Source organism: Oncorhynchus mykiss, chromosome 8 (assembly GCF_057628025.1).
Source record: "Oncorhynchus mykiss isolate SJ-2025 chromosome 8, ASM5762802v1, whole genome shotgun sequence".
In the NCBI taxonomy this organism is placed as follows: Eukaryota; Metazoa; Chordata; class Actinopteri; order Salmoniformes; family Salmonidae; genus Oncorhynchus; species Oncorhynchus mykiss.
The window spans coordinates 79,681,773-79,694,319 of NC_143029.1; the positions used below are offsets into that span (position 1 = coordinate 79,681,773).

A 12,547-nucleotide genomic window follows, 5' to 3' on the forward strand; every position below is an offset into this window, starting at 1 on the left:
ACTTCCTGTTCATAATACTGTGCAGTAATACATCATGGAAAAGCACAATAACTTTTATTTTTCTTATTTGAAAAGTAGTTGTACTGTAACGTTATCTATGTATATTTGTGTAAATAATCTATTTGAAGGTATCTTATCCATGTGGTTTTAAGGTTGTTGTTTTTTCATCCTTGACACAGGCCTTTGACGTGTTGGTTTTGGTTGACTGTGATATGAATGAGATGTAACAGAGCAGGCTGGTGGGAGGAGCTATAGGAGAACGGGCTCTTTATAGTGGCTGGAATGGAACGGTGTCTGACCCACCAGCCACCACTGAGATGCAAGTACAGGAATTACAGTATTTACCTTTGACTGAAAGCTGAGGGTAGCTGTTTCCTTTCTAAAAAGAGTAGAATCGTAGGCTTGTCCTGCTGAGCTGAATGAAAAAGGTCTCCATATTATTTGATTTATGATTTACGGCTGTACACACACACACACACACACACACACACACACACACACACACACACACACACACACACACACACACACACACACACACACACACACACACACATTAAACACTTAATGTGAGAGGATACAGCAGTCAGTTAATATGGACAACCCTGTCAATATATTCTTTATTATTCTAATAAACAATGAATATGTATTAATCTTTGTTGTGTCTTTATGGATTGTTAATTTGACTGTAATGTTATACAGTAGGATTCTTTCAAGCAACCATTTCTATCACCACTAGATGGCGGTGGAAACTAGTCTTTGCAGGAGAGGAAAGAGCCATCGGTGAGATTGGCTGTGTTCTCGAGCATCAAAATGACTGCAGGCGACTGCCGACCGACTGATCTACAAATCACCTTGCATCATAAATAACTACTGATAATTATTTGTAGATCAGTCAGTTAGTCACAATTTACCCATGATACGTTGTGTTTATGATCCTCTCGAACTCGGCCAATAACTCCATGGGTGCGTCTCAGCGTTCTACCGTGGCGTCCTCTCATCTCTTTACCTTCAGATGCACCGATATGAAAGAAGTGGACAGCTCACAGTTGGAATCTATCATATTCTCATGTATCCTGGGTTTTCAGGTCAAGGCAGATTCATTGAAAGAGACCAGTTGAGGAGGCCACATTATCCTATAGAGACATACATGCTATGTGATTCCACTGTTGCCAAGGGGGTCACATTATCCTATTGAGATACATACACCCTATGTGATTGGGTGGTGAATCATTGCTTGTTAGATTTGATGTCATTAACAGCTGGGGCATTGCCTTTGTGTTAGAGTGCTCCTTGAATCAGTCTAGTGTCTAATGTGTGCAGGCTTTTGCTCTAGCCCGGCACTAACCTAAGTCAAATCAATGAATTACTGTACATTTGTTGTCTCTAGACTGCAATTAATTTATTCAGATGTGTTTGAGCACCACACATAAAACCCTCAAGATGCTGAGCTGCCCATCCCCACTCTATGGCTTGGCTTGATATCGAGTTTATACTGCAGCTTTGATGACATAACAGACAGAATTTAGCACCTACTGAGCAGACTGAAACAAGCCTCTCCAGACCTCGCTGTGGTAGAACATCTTGCCCATCTAAAAGGTCAACTAAAGCCCATGTTCATGTAAATAGTATATTTATATCATTCATGGTACATTCATTATGTGTTTGCATTGGCAACCACACATCTCTCTCTCACACACACCCACGCATGCAAGAACTCTCGCTTGCACACACACACTCCATTTAATACATTATTTTAATGAAAGAAATGTTGACTAAAACATGATGACATTATTGTGGTGGTGTAGAACATGAAGGGAGGGGTATGATGACTCATTGTCGGTCTTGTGTGTTCACTGCTGATCTGCTGTTTTCAAAATAAAACTGTTTCAACAGAAAGTAATAACTAATGGAATCCAGGAAGCAGTTTGTGGTAGCGATCCATTCACAAACTAGCCAAAAATCACGCACTAATTTTAAAGATTCCCATTTATTTTTTTTGAAAAGGAATCTCAGCAAAAACCCAAGATGGATGGGTGTGTAGCAGACCACAAAGACGATCAGGTTGGCTGTTACTATGCCAATAATGTTCCTCTTCTCCACAGTGGTGTCCTCATCCTCATCCTTCTCCTTCATTAGAACCCTTATGGTCTGTGTGGAACAGAACACTAAAATCAAAACTGGCAGAAGATACCCCAGCACCTCTAGAACCACAAGGAACTCAACTGACAACGTGCTTTCTTGAGATACTTCATAACATGTAATCAGTTTGTGAGGATCGTTGTCTTTTCTGAACACGGCACATATCGTTACTACGGTGACCCATATGGTCCCACACACCACCGCAGCCACCTTCTTTGACCGCCATGTTCTGGTGTGGAACGGGTACTTGACCGCCAGGTAGCGGTGGATGCTGATGGCGGTGACCGTGAGGATGCTGGCGTACATGTTGATGTAATGTGTGGAGATGAGGAAGGTGCAGAAGTGTGTTCTGTCTAGACGGTGGAAGGCATTGTAGATGCGGAAGGGGAGGAAGAACACGAGGGAGCAGTTGGCTGCTGCGAGGTTCAGCATGTAGACGTGTGTGTCGGTCCACATGGCTCGTTTGGCGAGGAAGACGCGTAGAACCGCCATGTTGAGTAGCAAGCCCACCAGGAACACAGGAACGTAGCCCACGGCTTGGAGGATTTCCACTTCACAGGTATTGTTGTTGTTACACATAGCTACCTGAGGAGAGGACATGACTCAGGCAAGCTATTACAAATATAACATTGTGTCACACGGGTTTTTACAAGATATAAGCAGAATTAAGTCCTTTATCATGGGTCTTGATCTACCTAGTCTGAAATAGTTGTTCCTCCTCTCCTGTCCTTCACTTGGTCTGATGTGAAATAGTTGGAGGATAACCTCTGCCACATTGCTTTCACCTCTTGTATTTATTTTTTTTCAGATTTGTGCAGAAGACCAGGGTAAAAATCAATTTGAGATTACTAGGCTAGTGGCCAATCCTATAAAAGAGTGTGAGTTTTTGAGATACCCTTACCCCAGGTAGAACAAAACACAAACATGTTTTTTCACATCTCTAATGACTCCCAATTATCAAATGGATGGTTGTGAAAAAATATTGTACTGCAAAGAGGTTACATTTATAGATATTGTGACCCCCGCCCCTCTTCCAAAGCCTGCAGAATAATGCCTTGTGACTCCCGCCCCTCTTCCAAAGCATGCAGAATAATGCCTTGTGACCCCCGCCCCTCTTCCAAAGCATGCAGAATAATGCCTTGTGACCCCCGCCCCTCTTCCAAAGCGTGCAGAATAATGCCTTTTGACCCCCGCCCCTCTTCCAAAGCATGCAGAATAATGCCTTGTGACCCCCACCCCTCTTCCAAAGCGTGCAGAATAATGCCTTGTGATCCCCGCCCCTCTTCCAAAGCATGCAGAATAATGCCTTGTGACCCCCACCCCTCTTCCAAAGCGTGCAGATGAATGCCTTGTGACATCCGCCCCTCTTCCAAAGCATGCAGAATAATGCCTTGTGACCCCCGCCCCTCTTCCAAAGCGTGCAGAATAATGCCTTGTGACCCCCACCCATCTTCCAAAGCGTGCAGAATAAGGCCTTGTGACCCCCGCCCCTCTTTCAACATGTGCAGAATAATGCCTTGTGACCTCCGCCCCTCTTCCAATGCATGCAGAATAATGCCTTGTGACCCCCGCCCCTCTTCCAATGCATGCAGAATAATGCCTTGTGACCCCCGATCCTCTTCCGAAGCGTGCAGAATAATGCCTTGTGATCCCCGCCCCTCTTCCAAAGCGTGCAGAATAGTGCCTTGTGACCCCCATCCCTCTTCCAAAGCATGCAGATTAATGCCTTGTGACCCCCGCCCCTCTTCCAAAGCGTGCAGAATAATGCCTTGTGACCCCCGCCCATCTTCTAAAGCGTGCAGAATAATGCCTTGTGACCCCCGCCCCTCTTCCAATGCATGCAGAATAATGCCTGCATGCTTTTAGGCGGAAATATCAACAATGAATATTTATGTTGAATCTAAGCTTTACTTTTTGGTAGCTGATTAATAGACAACTTTACAAGTCAAGTGGGCTCTCATTCAGTGGTGTATGTTCCTGCATGACAAAAATACCTAGAGTTATACAGTTTGTTTATGTTGTGGCCATAGCTGTGGGAAGTAGGTGTGCTGAGGTTGCTGCACCACCACCTGATAAATCTGAATAAAAAATATATTCATAAAAAATATGAATATCTTTTTTTATATTTTTCCACAAAAATAGTGCTGGGCCTTTGCTAGTCCTGTATTTGTGGACCGAAATAGATGTCTGTAGCACGGGCAAAAAAAATACTTCAAAATCTCTGTTTTGGCAAAAAAAAGTGGTTGTATAATGAAGAACAGTATCTTGCAGGATTCAATAGTTGATTTGTAAGAGTTGTTGCCCAGTCCCTTTCTCTGTGATGTCATTCTAATGGAATCCAGAAAGAACAAAACCCTGTTCTCAAACATTTACATCAAATTAAATATTTTTCTTGATCAAATAACATGAAAAACAACCACTTTTTGTACAGTATTAATTTACCGTCCTTACAAACCACTTAATGTAAATGTATATTACTGTATTGTACATAGACTGGTCATCTTGGTTTGTACCTGTAGACTTTCCATCACCATGATGGAAAAACAATGACCAATACAGTAATTGAGTACATTGAGACATCAAGTGTTTTGTGATGATGTGATGTGATGATGTGGCCCAGTTGGTAGTGCATGCTGCTTGCATTGCTAGGGGTGTGGGATCGATTCCCACGTGGGACCAGTATGATGATGTACGCACTCACTAATGTACGTTGCTCTGGATAAGATTGTCTAGTAAAAGGAATGAATAGACCATTTCAGTTTTCACATAAAAATAATTTGTATTGTTTTGTACAGATAATTATCAGATTGAAGTTACAAATGCTGGTAAATATAAATACATTAAGTTTTTTTTTTAAATCACAAAAGTAGTGCACTGGCTTTACCTAGTCTTGTATTAGCACACCGATATTGACCTCTGTGTCGTCACCCCTCTCCCCCCGTCGGCGAAAAAATCACACCACCCCCTCCCCTAAATGACTTCCTGCGGCTAAGGTTGTGGCTATTGTAATTGTCTCTAAGGAAAATAAGTGGTCTTAGACAGTGAAAACGGTCATGTATTTTTTGTCAAAGGTTCCTCTGTAGACTTTATGTGTTCAGCCTCTTGCAATTATATTAGGGGGCTCCCCTAAATTTGACTCATAATCCATTATGGTGCCCAAAATCAGTTGTGCCAGTAACAGAAAGGTCACTGGTTCAAATCTGTCACGTCCTGACCTTAGTTCCTTGTTTATGTCTCTGTTTTAGTTTGGTCAGGGCGTGAGTTGGGGTGGGCATTCTATGTTTTGTATTTCTGTGTTTGGCCTGGTATGGTTCCCAATCAGAGGCAGATGTCGATCGTTGTTTCTGATTGAGAACCATACTTAGGCAGCCTGTTTTCCCACCAAGGGTATCAGCATTCAACTCCATAGTGCCCGCAAAGCTCATCACTAAGTTAAGGACTCAGGGTCTAAACACCTCCCTCTGCAACTGGATCCTGGACTTCCTGACGGACTGCCCCCAGGTGGTAAGGGTAGGCAACAACATGTCTGCTACACTGATCCTCAACACACGTTCCCCTCAGGGGTGTGTGCTTAGTCCCCTCCTGTACTCCCTGTTCACCCACAACTGCGTGAAAAAAACACGACTCCAACACTATCATTAAGTTTGCTGACGACACAGCAGTGGTAGGCCTGATCACCGACAACGATGAGACAGACTTTAGGGAGGAGGTCAAAGACCTGGCAGTGTGGTGCCATTACAACAACCTCTCCCTCAATGTGAGAAAGACAAGGAGCTGATCGTGGACTACAGGAAAATGTGGGCCGAGCAGGCCCAAATTAACATCGACGGGAGAAGTAGTGGAGCGGGTCGAAAGTTTCAGGTTCCTTGGTGTCCACATCACCAATGAACTATCATGGACCAAACACACCAAGACAGTCGTAAAGAGGGCACGATTACACATTTTCCCCCTTAGGGGACTGAAAAGATTTGGCATGGGTCCCCAGATCCTCAAAAAGTTATACAACTGCATCATCGAGAGCATCCTGACCGGTTGCATCACCGCCTGATATGGCAACTGCTCGACTTTTGACCGTAAGGTGCTACAGAGGGTAGTGCGAATGGCCCAGTACATCAGTGGTGCCAAGCTTCCTGCCACCCAGAAGTTGGTAGTGCATGCTGCTTGCATTGCTAGGGGTGTGGGATCGATTCCCACGTGGGACCAGTATGATGATGTACGCACTCACTAATGTACGTTGCTCTGGATAAGATTGTCTAGTAAAAGGAATGAATAGACCATTTCAGTTTTCACATAAAAATAATTTGTATTGTTTTGTACAGATAATTATCAGATTGAAGTTACAAATGCTGGTAAATATAAATACATTAAGTTTTTTTTTTAAATCACAAAAGTAGTGCACTGGCTTTACCTAGTCTTGTATTAGCACACCGATATTGACCTCTGTGTCGTCACCCCTCTCCCCCCGTCGGCGAAAAAATCACACCACCCCCTCCCCTAAATGACTTCCTGCGGCTAAGGTTGTGGCTATTGTAATTGTCTCTAAGGAAAATAAGTGGTCTTAGACAGTGAAAACGGTCATGTATTTTTTGTCAAAGGTTCCTCTGTAGACTTTATGTGTTCAGCCTCTTGCAATTATATTAGGGGGCTCCCCTAAATTTGACTCATAATCCATTATGGTGCCCAAAATCAGTTGTGCCAGTAACAGAAAGGTCACTGGTTCAAATCTGTCACGTCCTGACCTTAGTTCCTTGTTTATGTCTCTGTTTTAGTTTGGTCAGGGCGTGAGTTGGGGTGGGCATTCTATGTTTTGTATTTCTGTGTTTGGCCTGGTATGGTTCCCAATCAGAGGCAGATGTCGATCGTTGTTTCTGATTGAGAACCATACTTAGGCAGCCTGTTTTCCCACCAAGGGTTGTGGGTAGTTGTTTTCTATGTCTGTGTTTTACCATACAGAACTGTTTCAGTTCTCATTTATTTATCTTGTTCTTTTGTATTCTGTGTTCAGTTTAATACATTTATTATGGACACTTACCACGCTGCGCATTTGTCTGATATTTCATACTCCTCGTCAGAGGAAGAAGAAAATCGTTACAATATCCCTGAGCCGGCAAGGTGGGGAAAAAAATCTGCCGTTCTGCAACAACTACTCCCCAGGCACTGTGGACGTCGATTAAGGCAGCCCCTTTGCCCTCAAAACCTCAATCTGTCGGGGCATAGACTCTACAAGGTATCAAAAGTGTTCCACAGGGATGCTGGCCCATGTTGACTCCAATGCTTCCCACAGTTGTATCAAGTTGGTTGGATGTCCTTGGGTGGTAGACCCTTCTTGATACACACAGGAAACTGTTGATCGTGAAAAACCCAGCAGCGTTCCAGTTCCTTACTCACTCAAACCGGTGAGCCTGGCACCTACCACCATACCCTGTTCAAAGGCACTTCAATCTTTTGTCTTGCCCATTTATCCTCTGAATGGCACACATACACAATCCATGTCTCAATTGTTTCAAGGCTTAAAAATCATTTTTTAACCTGTCTCCCACCCTTTACACACTGATTCTGACCATAATTATATCCTCCTGATTTCTGCATACAAGCCAAAACTAAAGCAGGAAGTAACAGTGACTCGCTCAATACGGAAGTGGTCAGATGACGCGGATGCTAAGTTACTGTTTTGCTAGCACAGACTGGATTTATCAAATGGCATTGAGGAGTATACCACCTCATTCATCGGCTTCATCAATAAGTGGATAGACGATGTCGTCCCCACAGTGACCGTACGTACATATCCCAACCAGAAGCCATGGATTACAGGCAACATCCACATCGAGCTAAAGGCCAGAGCTGCAGCTTTCAAGAAGCAGGACACTATTCCGGATGCTTATAAGAAATCCTGCTATGCACCAAGATGAACCATCAAACAATCAAAGTGTCAATACAGGATTTAGATTTAATCGAACTACACCGGCCTGCAATGACGCTCGTCAGGTATGGCAGGGCTTGAAAACTATTACGGACTTCAAAGGGAAACTAAGCCGCGAGCTGCCAAGTGACGCGAGCCTACCAGATGAGCTAAATGCCTTTTATGCTCGTTTCGAGGCAAGCAACACTGAAGCATGCATGAGAGCATCAGCTGTTCTGGACGGCTGTGTAATAGCGCTCATCGGTAGCCGATGTGAGCAAGACCTTTAAACAGGTCAAGATTCACAAAGTCACGGGGGCCAGATTGATTACCAGGACGTGTACTCAGAGCATGTCCGGACCAATTGGCAAGTGTCTACACTGACATTTTCAACTCTCCCTGAGCGAGTCTGATTTTACCTACATGTTTCAAGCAGACCACCATATTCCCTGTGTCCAAGGAAGCGAGGATAACCTCCCTAAATGATTACCGACCGCAGCACTCAAGTCGGTAGCCATGAAATACTTTGAAAGGCTTGTCATAGCTCCCATCAACAGCACCCTCCCGGATACCCTAGACCCACTCCAATTCCAATACCGCCCCAACAGATCCACTGATGACGTAATCTCAATCGTACTCCACACTGCCCTTTCCCACCTGGATATCAGCATTCAACTCCATAGTGCCCGCAAAGCTCATCACTAAGTTAAGGACTCAGGGTCTAAACACCTCCCTCTGCAACTGGATCCTGGACTTCCTGACGGACTGCCCCCAGGTGGTAAGGGTAGGCAACAACATGTCTGCTACACTGATCCTCAACACACGTTCCCCTCAGGGGTGTGTGCTTAGTCCCCTCCTGTACTCCCTGTTCACCCACAACTGCGTGAAAAAAACACGACTCCAACACTATCATTAAGTTTGCTGACGACACAGCAGTGGTAGGCCTGATCACCGACAACGATGAGACAGACTTTAGGGAGGAGGTCAAAGACCTGGCAGTGTGGTGCCATTACAACAACCTCTCCCTCAATGTGAGAAAGACAAGGAGCTGATCGTGGACTACAGGAAAATGTGGGCCGAGCAGGCCCAAATTAACATCGACGGGAGAAGTAGTGGAGCGGGTCGAAAGTTTCAGGTTCCTTGGTGTCCACATCACCAATGAACTATCATGGACCAAACACACCAAGACAGTCGTAAAGAGGGCACGATTACACATTTTCCCCCTTAGGGGACTGAAAAGATTTGGCATGGGTCCCCAGATCCTCAAAAAGTTATACAACTGCATCATCGAGAGCATCCTGACCGGTTGCATCACCGCCTGATATGGCAACTGCTCGACTTTTGACCGTAAGGTGCTACAGAGGGTAGTGCGAATGGCCCAGTACATCAGTGGTGCCAAGCTTCCTGCCACCCAGAACCTATATACTAGGCGGTGTCAGAGGAAAGCCCAAAAAATGTTCAAAGACTCCCGTCACCCAAGTCATAGACTGCTTTCTCTGATACTGCACGGCAAGCGGTAACGGAGCGCCAAGTCTAGGACCAAAAGGTTTACCCCAAGCCATAAGACTGCTGAACAATTAATCAAATGGCCACCGGACTACTTACATTGACACCCCCCTCCCCTCCATTTATTTTTTACACTGTTGCTTCTCAATGTTTATTATCTATGCATAGTCACTTCACCCCTACCTACATGTACAAATTACCTCCACTAACCTGTACCCCAGCACATTGACTCGGTACCGGTACCCCCTGTATATAACCTCCACACTGACTAAGTACCGGTACCCCTGTATATAGCCTCCATACTGACTCAGTACCGGTACCCCCTGTATATAACCTCCACACTGACTCAGTACCGGTACCCCCTGTATATAACCTCCACACTGACTCAGTACCGGTACCCCCTGTATATAACCTCCACACTGACTCGGTACCGGTACCCCCTGTATATAACCTCCACATTGACTCTGTACCGGTACCCCCTGTATATAGCCTCTACACTGACTCAGTACCGGTACCCCCTGTATATAACCTCCAAACTGACTCGGTACCGGTACCCCCTGTATATAACCTCCACATTGACTAAGTACCGGTACCCCTGTATATAGCCTCCATACTGACTCAGTACCGGTACCCCCTGTATATAACCTCCACACTGACTCAGTACCGGTACCCCCTGTATATAACCTCCACACTGACTCAGTACCGGTACCCCCTGTATATAACCTCCACACTGACTCGGTACCGGTACCCCCTGTATATAACCTCCACATTGACTCTGTACCGGTACCCCCTGTATATAGCCTCCACACTGACTAAGTACCGGTACCCCTGTATATAGCCTCCATACTGACTCAGTACCGGTACCCCCTGTATATAACCTCCACACTGACTCAGTACCGGTACCCCCTGTATATAACCTGCACACTGACTCAGTACCGGTACCCCTGTATATAGCCTCCATACTGACTCAGTACCGGTACCCCCTGTATATAACCTCCACACTGACTCAGTACCGGTACCCCCTGTATATAACCTCCACACTGACTCAGTACCGGTACCCCCTGTATATAGCCTCTACACTGACTCAGTACCGGTACCCCCTGTATATAACCTCCAAACTGACTCGGTACCGGTACCCCCTGTATATAACCTCCACATTGACTAAGTACCGGTACCCCTGTATATAGCCTCCATACTGACTCAGTACCGGTACCCCCTGTATATAACCTCCACACTGACTCAGTACCGGTACCCCCTGTATATAACCTCCACACTGACTCAGTACCGGTACCCCCTGTATATAACCTCCACACTGACTCGGTACCGGTACCCCCTGTATATAACCTCCACATTGACTCTGTACCGGTACCCCCTGTATATAGCCTCCACACTGACTCAGTACCGGTACCCCCTGTATATAACCTCCAAACTGACTCGGTACCGGTACCCCCTGTATATAACCTCCACATTGACTCTGTACCGGTACCCCCTGTATATAACCTCCACATTGACTCTGTACCGGTACCCCCTGTATATAGCCTCCACACTGACTCGGTACCGGTACCCCCTGTATATAACCTCGTTATTGTTATGTTATTGTGTTTATTTTTATTATTTCTTACTTTAGTTTATTTGGTAAATATTTTCTTAACTCTTTCTTGAACTGCACCGTTGGTTAAGGGCTCGTAAGTAAGAATTTCACAGTAAGGTTACACGTTGTATTTGGCACGTGACAAATAAAGTTTGATTTGATTTAATTGAAGTGGATTTTACAGGTGACCTCAATAAAGGATCTTGGCTTTCACCGGGATTCACCTGTCACCTTGTATTGCACATTTTAGCAATATCAGAGCTTGCAATATTGAGTTACATGAGCTGATGTGGCCCGACCCTCCTACAGCCAGGCATAATTATGCACTTTTAGAGTTTAGGTGTTGTGTCAGAATATCTATATATTTTACCACTTTTGCAGTAAAATATTTTTACACAACCATTCAATTCATAAATGCGGAAACATTAGTAGTGAAAGACATGGTAGGGGTATCAACAACAAAAAAATGTAAGCCCTGCAACTAGCCTATACTGAGATGCACCCATAGTAATAGACTCTAATCACGTCTAATCAGAGTATTTCTGTGCATCAGGTCAACAGGAACAGTGTGCTTCCTCATTGAAAAAATATACTTTATTTGGACAGACAGTCATACATAAATAATCATAATCATACCTTGTGTTATTTCCCACTCTCCTTTCTCACTCAGTGACTGATGAGATCTATCTCCTTGCAAAGAAAATGGCTTTAGAAGAAAAAAAATGTTTTACTTATCTTTGTCAGTATCAAGGTTAAACGGCAAACAAGGCATCTAGAGTTAAAAGGAATAGGGAATTCTGTATTGTACTGATTCCTGTGGGGTTACCACTAACTGAGTAGTACATCTGCAAAGCTACTAACACATTTTCCCTTTCTATTTTTTTCACCATTACAGTCTTGCACAGTAAAATACATTATTGATAAATGGCATCAGATTATCTAAATATTGTCAGTACATTGTATTATTGCAATATATTGTTATTGAAGTTTGACATTTATCAAATATTCTCCATGTCTGTGGCCTACACATAATTTAATATGTTTAAGACCAATCATTACTCACCGTTCAATTGAACTTTTCTTGATTTATAAGATTGCGCCGAAAATCAGGTGTAAGTTCAAATTTGACATGCATTGATTGCTATATGCTCTTTTGAAACTGCTGTAAAGTAGTTTCTATCTAAACTTTAATAGAGGAAGTATATGTCAGTCAAATAAAAATACTATCTACTAGCTCAATTTGCATGTTTAGCTTTGTGATTATGTGATAGGGCCCCATACATCAGCCCTTCTCTCTGTTGTCACGGAGATAGCATTGTTGCCATGTCAACAGGGCAGCAGTGGGAGTGTGACGTATATGACTAGGCCAAGACATAAACCACAGGCTAGCAGTGTACTGGCTGATCTCT

The 12,547-nt window shown here is 44.1% G+C and overlaps 1 protein-coding gene across 1 annotated transcript; it reads right to left on the reverse strand.

Moving 5' to 3' along the window:
* Positions 1 to 1,737: 1,737 nt before the first annotated feature.
* LOC118965559 (G protein-coupled receptor 55-like) lies at positions 1,738 to 12,327 on the reverse strand. The gene is made up of 3 exons (XM_036986338.2): positions 12,202 to 12,327; positions 11,775 to 11,844; positions 1,738 to 2,727 (listed from the first exon to the last, which is right to left on the reverse strand). Exon 3 carries the CDS (start codon positions 2,719 to 2,721, stop codon positions 1,834 to 1,836), a length of 888 nt encoding a protein of 295 aa, XP_036842233.1. The 5' UTR covers positions 2,722 to 2,727; positions 11,775 to 11,844; positions 12,202 to 12,327; the 3' UTR covers positions 1,738 to 1,833.
* Positions 12,328 to 12,547: the final 220 nt, after the last annotated feature.

Bases quoted from the DNA above. Each gene is read 5' to 3' on its own strand.
- LOC118965559 (XM_036986338.2), bottom strand. From the start codon at position 2,721: ATGTGTAACAACAACAATACCTGTGAAGTGGAAATCCTCCAAGCCGTG.